Raw genomic sequence first — 16,202 nt, 5'->3', positions numbered from 1 at the left:
GCTTTTTATCAATACTGATTACCGGTAGTAGACAAAGAGACTGATTAAAATATTGGTGTCATAATTTTGAATTGCAAAATTCTTCAACGATTCATTTAAATGCCTTTAGCAATATGTTTAGCAAACCATGTGTTTATTAAACAACTTTTTTAGAATTCCATCACTTCAATCTTTTTGGGTTTTAAAACGTTAGACGTCTTTGTTTTAAAATTCTACCAAAAAGTGCAGGGAGACCCCAGGCTCAGAGCATGTCTTAAAAAGTTCAATGAAAATTTCAATAGAGCCCAATAGCTCATATGAAAATGCAACATCATGTCTTTTTTCTTTCAGGATAACAACAATGCAGACAAGTGCAACAGTAAGATTTAAGAGTTTGAACAGTCAGATTGAAGATGCTATGAAAATATATGAGGTACATAAAAGTAATCACTTTGACGTCTGCTAGCCAGAGGCTGAGTTGCACTGTGTTTGTTCTTGGACGAGGTGTGTGGCTAGAGCACGTGGCAGTTACACTTCCTGCCCCCTATCTGGGAACCCGAATAATCGGCCCAGTGTTTTACATAACTGCCCCTGCATTTTGATTATTTTAATTTTATGATGGAAGACTAGTTTTGAACAGAACTTAAGGAACAATGATGGCAGGGGCCAAGAATAAATGATCAGGTGTCGGATGTGGCCCGAAAGCTTTGAATTTGACACCAATTCGCGTTACTATGTCAAAGTCATGGATGTGCTTTAAAACATTCTTGTGCATGTAAAAAAAAAAAAAAAAAAAAAAAAAAAAAAAAAAAAAAAAAAAGGAAAACACCACCTCTGCTATTTTGTAAGTAAGGTTATGTCCAATATTTAGGCAGTAAAAGGTAAATATATAATTTTGTTTGTATTTGCTCTTTTAGTTAAGGAAGTTCCCAAAAACATAGTGAATAAAAACTTACACAGTCCTCCTCTCCCATACTTCTATTGTTTTCTCTTGTTTGCTCCTTCTCAGCTGCTAGTTTCTCCTGTGGATGAAATTGACTTTTATGTATGATCACACACACATTCAGCATTGTTATTTTGATGACTACGTAAAAATGCTTTCTCCTGAAATGTCTGAGCGTTCGCTACTGAGCAGACATGAGTCACTATGCAGCTCAAGAAGTCAGTCTGAAGGTCAGGACTCCGGAGACGCAAGATGGTTCATTTTCAACTTAATAATGGCAGTGGGTGTGCGAGTGTACCTTGCGTCTTTGCAGAGAATTATGCTTCAGTCGGCTGAGGAAAAAGACGGCAGAGTGCGTCAGGGAGAGCGTCAGGGGCTTGGACGAAGTCAGGAAGCCTTTGAGTTCTGGAACTGAAAGGCAGGAAGAAGAAGAGCATTAGGCAACATTAGGCAAACGTTGACCATTATTTCACAACACCTTTAAATCTTGCAGCACTGCACTCTCTCAGCTCATCTGTATGACAACAAGATCGGTCGTTCTATGCAGAGGAAAATGAACATATGACTGAGTACTGTTCTTTTTAAATGCTGCATAAGTTTTCAATCTTTTGCTTAAAGGATAAAAGCAAAACAACATAGATACTAATTAGCGATACGCGAGCAAGGCCTTTCTTTAGGCAGTTGTTTGGCTGTTTGAAATCAACAGTCTTAATTATTTGCTTTATGTTCAGTTTCAACTGGCAGGGGCATTAAGCTTGAAGCCTCGTCTCTGATGAATTGTTCACTGTTTGACAAACTGCTGCTAATTGTGAAGCAAAATCAGTTCAGAGCTACACTTGTATCTTAAGCTTTGGGGGGGGGGGGGCAAATCCCGGCTCGAAATACTAGTAAAAAGTATAGCAAGCCACTACTCTATTTAAATAAACACCACAAATTGCACACGTTTGTTAATGTCTACATTAATAGCAAATTCAATTACAGGTGAAAGCAAATCATCTTAATTGTAAATCTTAACATTCAGATGATCGCCTACTTGAAGCACTGCAGTCTATCAGGTCATCAGTACAGCACTAATAGAAATCGTTCTGCTGGCAATGAATGTTCTAGCAATGATGTCACAAACAACTGGCTCGTCTTGACAGCAGCCTCTCGGTACTCCCTCCAAATCGATGAGACCACTTCACATTAAAACTCTTCCGCCGCACTCAGACGAGTTTACCGGCAAATGACAGCTGCCCGCTGCCATTTCAATCGATCCCGAGCGGAGCATCACAGAGGGAGGGCGCGCAGCGCACCCATTTGGGCTCAGTCACAGCTGGAACTACAGTATTCACACACACTCTTCTGCCTGTGACAATTCATCTTCGGGGGTGTGGAACGAAATCCTGGTTCAGTGCACACTCTCATCCTATCAGAGCCCGAGAGAAGGGCTTAAGGAGAGCAGCAGACTCAGCAGCACCAACAGCTGAACACGCCACTTGAGCTCAATGAATTATGGGTAACCAGCTCTTAAAGAGACAGTGTCCCGACGGTGGACACTGCAGTGGGAGGACTGACGCGCCCGACCGAGCCTTTGATGAGTGTTAGCGAGCGAGTTATTTAAGAGAGATGCTGCTGTCACAAATGTTGGCGAGCTCAAACAGCAGCTTTCACATGATTTATTCAACGGTAACATTCGCTTTCTGCATTTTTGATTCTTTTGTTCAAGACAAAATAAGGCTCACCCGCAATAAAAAAACATGTGCCTGAGTGATGTTTTATACAACCAGTTTCTTTTCCAATGAAATTCTGATCAACATTCAAGCTGGTGTATGTAATAATGATCCGACACTCCGTACAAAAATACTCCTAATAAGCCAAATTATTTTTTTAACATTAGGTAGCAGTCAGGGCGGCCCGGTAGTCCAGTGGTTAGCGCGTCGGCTTCACAGTGCAGAGGTACCGGGTTCGATTCCAGCTCCGGCCTCCCTGTGTGGAGTTTGCATGTTCTCCCCGGGCCTGCGTGGGTTTTCTCCGGGTGCTCCGGTTTCCTCCCACATTCCAAAAACATGCATGGCAGGCTGATTGGATGCTCAAAATTGTCCCTAGGTGTGAGTGTGGGTGTGGGTGTGGATGGTTGTTTGTCTCTGTGTGCCCTGCGATTGGCTGGCAACTGATTCAGGGTGTCCCCCGCCTACTGCCCGGAGACAGCTGGGATAGGCTCCAGCACCCCCCGCGACCCTAGTGAGGATCAAGCGGTTCGGAAAATGGATGGATGGATGGATGGATAGGTAGCAGTCAAACACAGGCACTTTTATAATGGTAGGTGACTCAAATAAAGCGGGTACAATTAAATTATATAAATGTTTGTCAAATCCTACATCAAGGGTCACCAATGCAGTGCTCTGCATGTCCCAGGGAGCCCCTGAGGAGCACATGAGTAGCCCGTGGGCCTGTTGTAAAAATAGCTCATTTGGGCGTGAGCATAACGGAAGCATCAGCAAGTCCAGCACTAGCAACGATGTCACAAGTAACAAACTTGAGGCCTGGGAGCCTCCATGTCATTTTCTGGGGCCCACAAAAGCAAATCGTGTGTCAACTTGCATGGTCCTTGCTAAAATCTGTTCCAAAATGTCAAATCGTCATATTAATGTTGAGATTTTGCAATAATTTTGTTACCCTGTTTACACTCGAACATTAATTTAAACTACTATAGTTGACTAATTTCAAAACTAGCAAACAATTAATTTGTTGTGTACAAGAAATAATGGGATGAGAGGATGAAAGATTTTTTTATGGTTTCACTGTCATAACGTCTGTCTGTTGTCTAATTGCGCACATTGCAACAAAATAAGTTGTTCACAACCATTTTGACATTTTGTGGCTTTTTGGGCAGATGCATCTCCATAATTTACCTGGTGGGACCATAGTGAAGGCGTTTTTGATCTGTGTGAGGTAGAGGACCAATGACAGTCTATCCATCTGCCCGCCATTAGCTAAGTCAGCGGCCGACATGACTGGCGGGATGCCGAGCTCCTTCTCCAAGATGTTGAAGGCCACTTGGTGGTTGTGCAGGCATGTGGACGCTTTCAAGGAGCTCATGTCTCTGCGCAAGTGGTTAAGAAGAAGCATAGTCACTCTCACTTTCGACGCCGCCCCATTACTGTTGCCTGGTGAGTTCTCACTTCCAGTGAGCGACTCACATGAGCTGAGGTCGGAAGTGGTGGATCAAAGCACACAGAGCCAGCCCAGACTTCCACGAATTGGTGAAATCTTTCACCTCCACATTGGTGTAACCCGCGGTGTGTTTCTGGCACCATTTCAACAACTCCTCAAATCCACTGAATGAATCTAAATGACACAAAAGACAATCCATCGGGATGCCACCTTTATATGCGTCAACTGAATTTCAAGGCAAAGTATCTTGAAAGTAACGCGGCCAACGCTTGCCGACCTTGACGTGTGTAAGAATGTCTGTTATTCTGTTTCTTGCTTGACGTATTAGATTTATCAACGATGTAAAGGTGCTGCACCTAAAAAGAGAGAGTAGTAATTAGTAAATACAGCTTTAGTGCAAAATCATAGAAACTGCTCATGAAAAGTATACACATCAATTGATCATCCCTTGACATTAATTACATGTTGAAAAGGCATAGGAAGACAAAAACTCATTTCGTCCTACCCCTTATTCTCAATTCAATTCTGACTTATGCCATATAAATCCAATAATAGGTTATTCATGAACAATACTGTTATATAAATGTATCCAAATAACACGCCCATCGATACGCAAATGTATGATACAACCCTTATATAAGGAAGAGAAAACAGAACATTTTGGAAGAGAATCTTCAAGGCCCAGCGAAGCTTCAAAGATCCAAAGAAAGCTAATTCATGTCATGCTTTCAATTAAAAAAATTAAGCAAGGAACAATTTAGTTATACACTTTCGCTAAGCCAACCAAAGTCTCCAAAGAATGTTTCCAGTTTTTCAATTTATACAGGATTAACTTTTATATTTTTAAGTAAAGGTTTCTCTGATGTTACTATTTAGAGGTAGGTACATGTTTGAGGTACATATTTTATTGTATAAAGTACTGACAACATCACTGCCATATTCTGAACTAGACTTGTCATTTTTGGCAGTGGTCCTCAAACCTTTTCCATCAAGCATCACATGAAAAAAATTCTTCAAGTACCGCTAATAAATTAATTTAAGGTGTATTGCATATAAAAGTTAAATAAAAATTGTCCCTAAATACATGCTTTTGAAAAAACATCAAAAGGTTTAATACAGTGAAACTCCTCTACAACGAAACCTACATGGACAAAAATACCCCCTAGTGTGAAAAAAGTTTTCATGCATTCCCACTTCTCTGCTCCCCCTACAGTGAAAAGTTCCCCTCTTCCGTTATACATAATCTTTTTCTCTGCGCTTGCCTCGCAACGAGATTCACTACAACAAAAACAAGCCTTCCGTAAAAGTCTAATCCAACCTCAGCATGCCACAGCGACCTCTACTGCTTTGTTCGGAAACGGCAACAGTAACCACCACACTGGTTTACAGATGCACAGTAGTACAGGAAGGATTTGTTATTGTTAGTTTCAGACGCAGCACGAACATTACATTGCTAAAATGGCGACAAAATGGATCTTTGCATACCAAGGAGTTAAGAAAAGCTTTAACACTTGAAGACGGGATAAAGGTAATACAAATGAAAGATGGAGGAAGCAAAATAAAAGACATTATGCAAGAAATTGATTTTAGTGAAAGTAAATGCTGATCGTAAATTTCGCAATTTCCTTCCCTTTTTTTCTTTCTACGCTGGCTATATGAAGTGTCAAATAAGTGTATGCTCATACTTATGCACTACAGTGAAACTCCTCTAGAACGAAACCGACATGGGCGAAAATACCCCCTTATGTGAAAAAATCTTCATACATTAACACAATTCCCATTCTCCTGCCCCCCATACGACGAAAACCCCCCTTATGCACTACAGTGAAACTCCTCTAGAACGAAACCTACATGGGCGAAAATACCCCCTTATGTGAAAAAATCTTCATGCATGAACACAATTCCCATTCTCCTGCCCCCCATACGACGAAAATCCCCCTGTTGCGTTATACGAAATCATTTTCTCTGCTCCAGCCTCGCGAAGACATTCACTACAACGAAGTCTTATCCAACAGCGACCTCTACTGCTTCGTTCAAAAAAAGGCAACATCAACCACCACACTGGTTTTCATAGTGAACGATGTTTATTTCGGTCACAGCTGCGAGTTTCCTGGACTCAACATACTCATAGCTGCTCTGCCATTGGCTTACCGAGCATCATCCTGGCCTCCGATTGGCCAAGAGGGACCTCACTGTCTATGTGTGTAGATATTGAAGCTAGAACCGCAGCATCCGATTAACTACTCAGAGTAAATTGCTTATGGCTCGACGGACATTCAAATAAACGAACGTTTCCTCGAATGCTTTACTTGTTATCATGCTAAAAACAGCCACGGGACGCTTCGTAGTCCTCGATGGCCATGGTTAGCTCTCGAAGGCTAAAAACCTTACGCTAACTGGAGCGCTAATGAGAGAGAAGCACTCCAGTTAGCGTTAAGGTTTTTAGCCTTCGAGAGCCAACTATGGCCATCTAGGACTACGAAGCGTCCCGTGGCTGGCTTTAAAGTTCATTGCATGCCAGGAAGTATTTGTTATTGTTAGATTCAGACGAGGATGGCCGTTGCATTGCTAAAATGGCTACAAAACGGACCTTTTGATGTCAAGCAGCTAAGATAAGAAGAGCTCTGATGCTGGAAGAGAGGGTAAAAGTGATCAAAATGAAAGACGGAGCAAGCAAAATAAAAGACATTGTCCAAGAAATTGATGTAAATGAAAGTGAATGCTGAAGATATCACCTATGTTATATGTTTAGCTTAAAACTTTGTATCATAGACAGGTCGACTTTGACTATTAGGTCTCTGTCCTGAACATCCGCTACTTAAAACAAAGAATGTAGTGTGAAGCTGGGCTCCTATTTCCCCTTGAGTGATTAACAGCCCCCCAAGTGTTTTCTTTTGCGTCTCCCACCTTGGGAAAGTCCCTGAAGGCTGTCAAGTGCCTTCGAAGAGGAACCCTAATCTCAAGATTTGTGGACCAACAGATATGGTCTGTACTTTGTCAAAATGCCAAAATCGAACTTTGCTTGACTTTCTTTGTTTCCGATTTTTACATAAGGGGAAGGACTGCCCGCCCCTAATTAATATAATTAACATACTATGCCTATATGTACGTGTGACTGTAGTTGCTCGGGGCTTCCTGATGAAATCTTAGACTCACAGGAGCCCGAATCGATTCGTGTTGTGCCCTGAACGTTCAGTAAAACATCTTGCAAGAACTTCTCCATTTCCAGCCTCTGACTTTTGCACATCAACTCAGCCCGAATCAAACGAACACGCGGAGGACCTGGGGAAGTGGAGAACGGTCAAGGGATCCCGCCGTGTCGACAACAACACACTTCCCCCTGTTTGATCATCCTCCAACAATTGGTGACCCCGACGTGATTCGAGCTGATTGTCGGTCAACAGGCAGAATTTCGGCGCGCCATAATTGATAAGGTAAGGGGACATTTATCCTCTCGATTGATTTTCTGCCCTGTTGACTGATATGATGTGATGATTCACGTTTGATTTGAGACCAAATTAGTTTGGGGCTGGTAATTGAGAAACCCAGTTTAAACGTATTACTAGGTGTATTTCGCTCTAATTCTGAGTTCTAGAAATAATAATTCCTCGTTTTACGTTTTAAACCGGTTTAAACGTATTACTGGGTGTACTCCGCTTGAATTATCGAGTTATAGGAGTAATAATTCCTCGTTTTGCGGCTTAAACCAAAGGCCTAAAATAACCGGTAAAGAAGAGAAGTACAAGAGAATAAGAGAAGTACAAGAGAATAAGGAAAAAGGGAAAGGAAAAACTCGTCTTCAGGGAGGTTGTCTCGTTCTGTTAAGAATCCTAGAGACTAGAATTCCTCGAGGAAGACGAGTTGATTTTAAGACAAATACAAGTGAAGTACAAGAGAATAAGGAAAAAGGGAAAGGAAAAACTCGTCTTCAGGGAGGTTGTCTCGTTCTGTTAAGAATCCTAGAGACTAGAATTCCTCGAGGAAGACGAGTTGATTTTAAGACTGATCTTATTTTAGGCGGGGTTGTTTCGTTCTGTCAAGAATTTTAGAAACAGGAATTCCTCAAATTTAATAAGATCATAAAGAGAATACAGGAGAATTCACTTGTAAAGAGGTTCGCGAATAAAGAGGTTCGCGAATAAAGAGGTTCGTGAGTCAGAAGTTTGTGGACAACGAAGTTCACGGATATTAAATACTGCAGTTCGCGAATAAAAGGGGTTCCCGGGAAAAAGAATAAAGGGAGTCACACATTTCAATTTACAGTATAAGGTAGGGCGAGATTGATAGGGAAAGAATTGACCTCAATTTGTGTGACGTTAAATAAATAAATAAGGCCGCTAATAAAATAAAAAGAGGAGGGGAGAAGAGGAGTTTGTAATCTGTGTGTCGTGTCTTAGTTTGTAATCTGTGTGTCGTGTCCTTGTTTGTAATTTGTTTTGTGTTGTTAAAGTATAAAGATGGATGGGGAATTCGATAGGGAGTTGGAGTGGTTCGATACCCATGTTATTCCAAACCATGGCCGTAGTGTGCTGCTGAGTGATCAAGTGAGAAGTGCATGTAGTGTGTGTGTGGGCGCTTTGCCAGAGAAAAGTAGGGAAGAAAAAAGGGATGAACTGAGAGAGTGGGTGAGAGAATGTTGTGACAAGGGCTGGTTCCCGCCGATGTCTTCGGCTGCGTGCTTGGTGACTCTGATGAAAGAAGTAGAAAAAGCATGTTTGAATAAGAAGGAAATATTGGAGGAAGATGTGAAAAGAACAAACAAGTTGTCTCCGAGAGGCAGGAAGGTGAGAGGACGTCTAAAGAAAGTTGAAAAATGGACAAAAAAATGCCAGACTGTTGGCAATGGGCTATGCTGTAAAACAGTCAAGAAAAGAATCTCAGACAGAAAGTGTGGGAGTCAAGCAGCTGCCCTCTGCGCCGCCATCCTATTGTGAGTCTGCCGTGGGGCGACAAAGTGTGCCTATTAACCCTTTCACCGACTCACCTTATGCAAACGTAAAACAAATGCTTAAAGATACATCTGTACCAGTTTGTCCTATCTTGTCAGTTTATGGAGGCAGCCTACAAGTGGACTGGGATGGAGTTGGCGCTGCGGGTCGACCACCTTCTGATCCGACCAGACAGACAGCTGCGGACTCGCTGGCTGCAGGAGTCACTGCTTCAATCGACATGATACAAAAAGAATTTGACGAACTAATGAAATACAGGCGTGAGCCGCGACAATTGCTAGACAGAGCTATAAAATTTAAAAGTTTGTTGACAAGACATCAGGAAGTGCCGAGGAATGTTAGTGACGAGCTACTCGCACTCTTAAAAGACGCAGAGGAGAAAGCACACAGACAAGAAGAGGAAGAGGTGAGACGCAGCCGTGAGGCTAGAGATGTTATTTTTGAAGAGAGACAGAAGGAGATAGAGGAGGGGGAACGACGGAAGGATATGGCGACTGTGAATACACACCTATACATGTCCCAGCTGCAGAAGGAGATGACTGACATGAAAAGCAAGTTACAGAGCCTTAAAGATACACATCCAGACTCACCACTGAGTACATCGCGACACACTGAAATCGACACCTCAGTACATGCAGATGCTTCACAGAGCCCGCGAGGCATGTACACTCGTTCTATGGGAGGGATTGCTTTCCAAGCTCCCATGATATCCAAGGTGGACCCTGTGTCGGGATGTCAAGCAATGTATTATAAACCATTCACCCCCTTCTGACCTCAGTCTGATGTTGCAGAAACTTCCTCCCATGCAGAATGGTGGAGAGAGCTGGCTGAAAGCCGTCCAGCGCGCCACGACAGGTCAAATTCTCACAGCAGGTGACGTAAGAGCATTGATGACGCAATCGTGCCCGCTGTCTCAGTTAGAGACTCTTTTGAAACAATCGGGACTTACAGACATTATGGACAACATCGCACTTACTAGCACACAGTTTATGAAAATACTGACAGCATTAGATGCTTTGTTCCCCATACCCGAGGTCGTTATCTCTGACTTGATGTTTGCTCCAAAGTCGGATGAGGATGCAGCAGTATTTATTGATCGCGCTCAAGTCGATTTTGCGCTAAAAACAGGTCATCAACCCACTGACTCCTCTCTTTATTCCCAAGTATTTCGGGCGGCTGTGCTAAAAGGGGTTCCCAAATCCGTAGTCCAGTCCATGGAATCAAACCCTGATCTCCCTGGCGCTGACCACGCTCGCTGGCTGTCTCACCTGAAGCACCATCTACGGAGACATAGTAAAGATAACGAAACAAAACATGAAAAGCGAAAGAACGTTGAATCCCAATTGACTATTATGCAGCTCCAAAGCTTGCAGAAAAAGGAGGAGCCCGTGACTCCACCAGCTGCTAACACCTCATCACCTTCTGTCTTTTCTGAGTGCATGATGTATCAGTCGGGACCATTCAGGGGTCGGAGAGCGCCCCCTGGTGACCAAGGACAATGTTTTAACTGTGGCAAAATGGGCCACTGGGCACGTGACTGCCGAGCCAGACCACAAGGACAAAGATGGGGGGGCAGAGGCAGAGGACAACAAAGGAGCTACGACAGAGGAGGCTACGCACAGTCACGTGGCAGGGGAGACTACAACCAACAATCCTATAATGAGCCACCACAACAGACTGTCATGCCACCTCTGCAACCTGGCCCTCCTCAACCACCAAACCAACAATACCTGCCACCGACTGCCGGTCAATATTCGCAATGATGGGGCCCTGGATCCACTAGCCGCGGTCTGCAGGAACCGATGATCAACTTGACGGTAGGAGGAACTTCTCTACCTTTCATGGTCGACACTGGAGCGCGACATTCCACCGTCATGACCTTACCACCAGAAAGTTCCCTTACTACCGGCGGCATCTCATTAGTTGGATTCAAGGGAGAGGAAACCACCCTGCACATGACTACCCCTGTCCGCACTCAATGTTACTCACAAACGTTGATGCACTCTTTTGTCTTTGCACCAAATTGTCCAGTGAACCTGTTGGGTCGTGATCTCCTCATCAAGACGGCCCCGATCATAAAATGCAGCCCTGATGGACTCACTTTGGAGTTCCCTGATGGGAACTCCTGCCACTGCTCTACTCAATCTGTCTACACGGACGCTCAACTATTACAGCTATTCGAGGGACAAGTCACCTCACCTGCAATTGCCTGTGCCACAGCTGACATCTACTGGGCGAGAGTGGACACAGATTCAACTGATTGGAGGAAGGCGGAGAGTTTCTGGACGAAATGGTCGCCTTGGGTTCGCAACCTTCGCACTTATGATATGGTGTCGGACTGCATGCATTGCACACTCTACTATGACAGAAAAAGTGATGAAGTGTACAGTGAAGCATTTAAGGAAGTTGAGGGAAACACGTGGCAATTGAACATGGGCGATTTGTTTGTAGGAAAGCCAGGAGTAGCCTTTTCGGTTTCTCTAACAGACGAACAACAAAAATGGTACATGATGGCAGATCCGTCCGACCCGTATATGCCACCCTGCCATCCACATGTCTCGCTGATGGTTTCTCCACAACACACAGCCAAGGATCTTGGTCCATTCGTGAGGGAGTGTACAACGGCGACTGATTGGTATGAAACAATACACGAAAACTTGTTGTATTCCAAATCTCTCGATGCCTACTGGATCCAATCTGATGCATTTTATCCCTTTTCAGTTCTTGAACATAATCTTTTGGACAGGCATCATGGCAGAGAAATGACCGATAGTGATCTCGCTGCATCCATGCTCGAACAACTTCCACAGCACTTGTGGGCCACCGACTCAACAGACGTGGGACGATGCAACGTCACTCCAGTCATTTTTCAAATAAAACCCGAGCCGATTTATATTCCACAGTATCCAACTAAAGAATCAGGGCGTCTCGGTATAACAGACACAATAAATGGGTTGCTGGAAGCGGGTGTTCTATGCAAAATTCCGCGTTCGCGATATAACACTCCCATCCTACCCGTAGAAAAAAAGAATACCGGAAAATACCGCATGGTTCACGATCTACGCGCCATCAATGCTGCTGTCTTGACACCTACCTTGCCTGTTCCCAACCCGCATTCTACCTTATCTCAACTTGCACCATCCCACACTCATTTCACTTGTATAGACTTGGCGAATGCTTTCTTTTGCATCCCGCTTGATGACTCCATGATGGAGTATTTCGCATTCACATGGAATGGTGAGTGCTATTCGTACAACCGACTGCCACAAGGCTTTGTTCTCTCTCCAGGCCTGTTCAATGCCTATTTGAAGCAACTTTTGGCGCCACTAATTCTCCCAGCCGGAGTACTATTGATCCAATATGTTGATGACATTCTGCTGGCTGCTCCTTCTGAAACTGTGTGTGTTGAAGCCACACGATCCCTGCTTGCTCACTTGGCAACGATTGGCTTGAAATGCTCGAAGAGCAAACTTCAAATCGCACGCCCTCAAGTTTCATTCCTTGGGCGGCTCATTTCGAGACACGGGACAGGCATGTCACCTTCACACAAGGATGACATCTTGCACCATCCCAAACCCACCAATGTCAAGCAAATGCTTGCCTTCCTGGGACTTTGTAATTATTCTCGACACCATGTTCCAGACTTCGCTGAACTCACACGTCCTTTGCGCGCCATGGTTAATGACCAAGGCATGCGAAACTTGACTCACTCTCTTACCTGGACTTCTGATGCAGACCAATCGTTTATCAGCTTGAAACAGTTTCTTTCCTCTGCGGCCTCGTTGGCCATTCCAGACTACACCAAAATGTTCTTTCTTGATGTGTCTGAAAAATCAAGCAGTGTGTCTGCTGTGCTTTTTCAGAAAGGGGGAGTTGGTGAACGATACACTTGCTTGTATGCATCCACTCCACTTGACGTATATGAACAACGACATCCTTTATGTGCGGCTTTTGCCTCAGCTCTTGCTCGGCTCGTTCAGAAAACATCGCACATAGTTTTACATCATCCACTCACTATCCGCACATCACACAGCACTGTACAATACGTCACAAGCCAGGCATTCACCATGACAGGAGGGAGACAAAGAAAAATCGAGACAATACTAACCCAACCCCACATCTTGTTTACGCACGAAGGCGTCAACATGGCGGAAGGAATGATGGAAGGAAAACCACACTGCTGCACACAGCGGATAGTGGACGAAAACACGCTCAGAGAAGAACTGTATGAGACACCATTGAATAATCCAGACATGATACTGTTTACAGATGGCTGTTGCTTCAAAGGAGAAAAAGGACTCCAGTCGGGATTCGCTGTGACACGAATGACGAATGACGACTTCACGACGGTAGTAGCAAAAAGACTAACAGGTCCTCAATCAGCACAGAGAGCTGAACTGATTGCGGTTCAAACAGCTTTAATGCTAGCCCAGGGAAAAACTGCCAACATTTACACTGACTCAGCATATGTGCACGTGGTAATACACACGGCTCTGGCTGAGTGGCAAAGAAATGATTTTGTGACTGTTGTAGGAACGCCAATTAAGCATCATCAAGACATTCTAGCATTGCGAGATGCCTTAATGCTGCCCAAAGCAGTGGCCATCATTAAATGCAAAGGACATTCCAAACGCTCAGACTTTGTAGCAAAAGGAAATGATTCGGCTGATAAGGCGGCGAAAGAGGCAGCAGGCTATCATCTTCCCACATTGCAACTAATGATCAGTGAGAATGAATTAACCGATAGGGAAGAGGTGAATGAGGATACGGTCAAGTTGTGGCAAGAGCAAGCCAGTCCAGAAGAAAAGAGTGTGTGGAAGTCAAAAGGGGGTGCAAAGAGTGATAATGGAATATAGAAAAAGGATAGGAGATGCATCCCACCACAAAAACAGTTGAAACAGTTGATAAGTGAAGCCCATGGAGTGTGCCATGTAGGCGTGGATGAAACACTGAGACGACTCCACACCTGGTGGCACCCTTTCATGAGAACGATTGTAAAAAGTGAACTACAGGACTGTAGTGTTTGTAGCAGGTACAACAGCATGCCTACGACGAAGCCACCACAGGGCACTCACGATCCGGACGTGACTGCTCCTGGTCAAGTGGTTTCGATGGATTTCACTGACATGATCAAACCAGTGTCAGGATACAGGTATTTGTTGGTAATTGTGGATTCTTTTTCAGGATGGCCAGAAGCCTATCCATGCAAAACGGAAACAGCGAACGTTGTGGCTAAACACTTGATCAATCATTACATTCCAACTCATGGGTTCCCAAAGAAAATCAGGTCCGATAACGGAACTCATTTCAAAAACAAACATCTACAAGAAGTAGAAAGGGCCCTGGGTTTAAAACACTCTTTTGGTTCAGTGTACCACCCACAGTCCCAAGGTCAAGTTGAAAGAATGAACAGGAACATCAAAGAAAAATTAGCAAAAGCATTAGCATCGTCTAAGCTAAATTGGGTACAGGCTCTCCCAATTGCCTTAATGAATGTAAGGATGTCACTAAATTCAGCCAAAGGGTGGACACCATTTGAATGTCATACCAACAGACCGTTTCCGGCACCAACAGCTCCACTGGAGGAATCGCAGGTGGAGGGACCGCCTGGGCTGCGACAGCTGACCTTTACGTTCTCCAGCCTGACCGAAAAACAGGCCGATGCTCCACCGCTAATGAATGTTTGTGAACTTGTGTGGTTAAAGGTTCTGAAAAGGAAGTGGTCGGAACCCAGGTGGACGGGTCCATACAAGGTGACGGAGAGGACTTCATCTGCGGTTCGCCTGCAAGGAAAGGGAGACACGTGGTTCCACTTGACGTCTACCAGACCAGCTTGAGGCCCCACAGGGATCAGCTTCCATCACATCAACAGCCAGGGAGACCAGCCTGGGACGACTACAACGCCTGACGACTTCGAAACAACGCTCGACGAATCCCGAACAGAGCCAGACGACTCCAAATTGAACCCGGCAACAGACAACGCAGGAGCAACTTCCACCCAGGAAAACTGCAATCCAACAGCAGCTGAGCTCACATCTTGAGAAAAAAAAAAAAAAAAAAACACACACAGCATTCCCAGCGACTCACCCTGAATTCAAGTGGTCTGCCCTAAAATTGTCATCACACTCAAAGTATCCACCGACGATGATCGCCAAGTATTTGATCGGTTTGTTGCTTGTGCAACTCGCATCCACCAGGCGAGAAACTCCCCTCTCGTCGAACGATCGCTGCCCCACTCCCAAAGCTATCACTTATACCACCTTGGCATACGGAGGAATACTCTCCTCCTCAGCCTCCACCAGAGAGGGCATCTGCTTGCATATGATAGGAAACAACCAAATAACTTTTGAATTTGACGCATGCACAATGTTTTCATGATCACCGCCATTTTTGCATGCTGGAATTACACATTAGTGTTTTTGACGTTTACGTTATTATTGTCACATTTCATATCGTTTTGAATTTATCTCACCAATGTATTTGCTGTTGAAACATCACCTTTACATAATGTTTTCAGATGCATTTAAGGGTTTCGGACTCTTACGAGTCCGAGAGAGGGAAAGCTTTTTCGAACAAGTTTTCGGACTCTTTCGAGTCCGAGAGAGGGATTGAAGATATCACCTATGTTATATGTTTAGCTTAAAACTTTGTATCATAGACAGGTCGACTTTGACTATTAGGTCTCTGTCCTGAACATCCGCTACTTAAAACAAAGAATGTAGTGTGAAGCTGGGCTCCTATTTCCCCTTGAGTGATTAACAGCCCCCCAAGTGTTTTCTTTTGCGTCTCCCACCTTGGGAAAGTCCCTGAAGGCTGTCAAGTGCCTTCGAAGAGGAACCCTAATCTCAAGATTTGTGGACCAACAGATATGGTCTGTACTTTGTCAAAATGCCAAAATCGAACTTTGCTTGACTTTCTTTGTTTCCGATTTTTACATAAGGGGAAGGACTGCCCGCCCCTAATTAATATAATTAACATACTATGCCTATATGTACGTGTGACTGTAGTTGCTCGGGGCTTCCTGATGAAATCTTAGACTCACAGGAGCCCGAATCGATTCGTGTTGTGCCCTGAACGTTCAGTAAAACATCTTGCAAGAACTTCTCCATTTCCAGCCTCTGACTTTTGCACATCAACTCAGCCCGAATCAAACGAACACGCGGAGGACCTGGGGA

General features: G+C 44.2%; 2 protein-coding genes across 4 annotated transcripts in view; one reads left to right on the top strand and one right to left on the bottom strand.

Moving 5' to 3' along the window:
• The window catches only part of mical1 (microtubule associated monooxygenase, calponin and LIM domain containing 1), a 40,260-nt gene that overhangs the window by 12,833 nt on the left and 11,225 nt on the right, over positions 1-16,202 (bottom strand). For both annotated transcript variants that reach the window (XM_086122816.1, XM_086122807.1), the window contains exons 11-15: positions 4,356-4,434; positions 4,105-4,252; positions 3,817-4,007; positions 1,221-1,333; positions 936-1,001 (exon numbers count right to left, since the gene is read on the bottom strand). In XM_086122816.1, coding sequence (XP_085978942.1) covers positions 936-1,001; positions 1,221-1,333; positions 3,817-4,007; positions 4,105-4,252; positions 4,356-4,434 — 597 coding nt within the window. The remainder of the gene's footprint in view (positions 1-935; positions 1,002-1,220; positions 1,334-3,816; positions 4,008-4,104; positions 4,253-4,355; positions 4,435-16,202) is intronic.
• LOC147211162 (uncharacterized) lies at positions 10,355-16,127 on the top strand. Of its 2 annotated transcripts, XR_015102156.1 has the most exons (3): positions 10,355-11,662; positions 11,749-12,264; positions 14,733-16,127. XR_015102156.1 is itself a non-coding variant. In XM_086122831.1 (2 exons), exons 1-2 carry the CDS (start codon positions 10,830-10,832, stop codon positions 14,737-14,739), a joined length of 840 nt encoding a protein of 279 aa, XP_085978957.1. In that variant the 5' UTR covers positions 10,355-10,829; the 3' UTR covers positions 14,740-16,127. The 2 variants fall into 2 exon arrangements, 1 of the variants encoding a protein (XP_085978957.1); XM_086122831.1 differs by lacking the exon at positions 11,749-12,264.

This window comes from Hippocampus guttulatus, chromosome 1 (genome assembly GCF_054856545.1).
Source record: "Hippocampus guttulatus isolate MCC_2025c chromosome 1, RoL_Hgut_1.0, whole genome shotgun sequence".
NCBI lineage: Eukaryota > Metazoa > Chordata > Actinopteri > Syngnathiformes > Syngnathidae > Hippocampus > Hippocampus guttulatus.
Note: the sequence above shows the minus strand (reverse complement) of the source record. Positions and strands in the feature narration are given on the sequence as shown.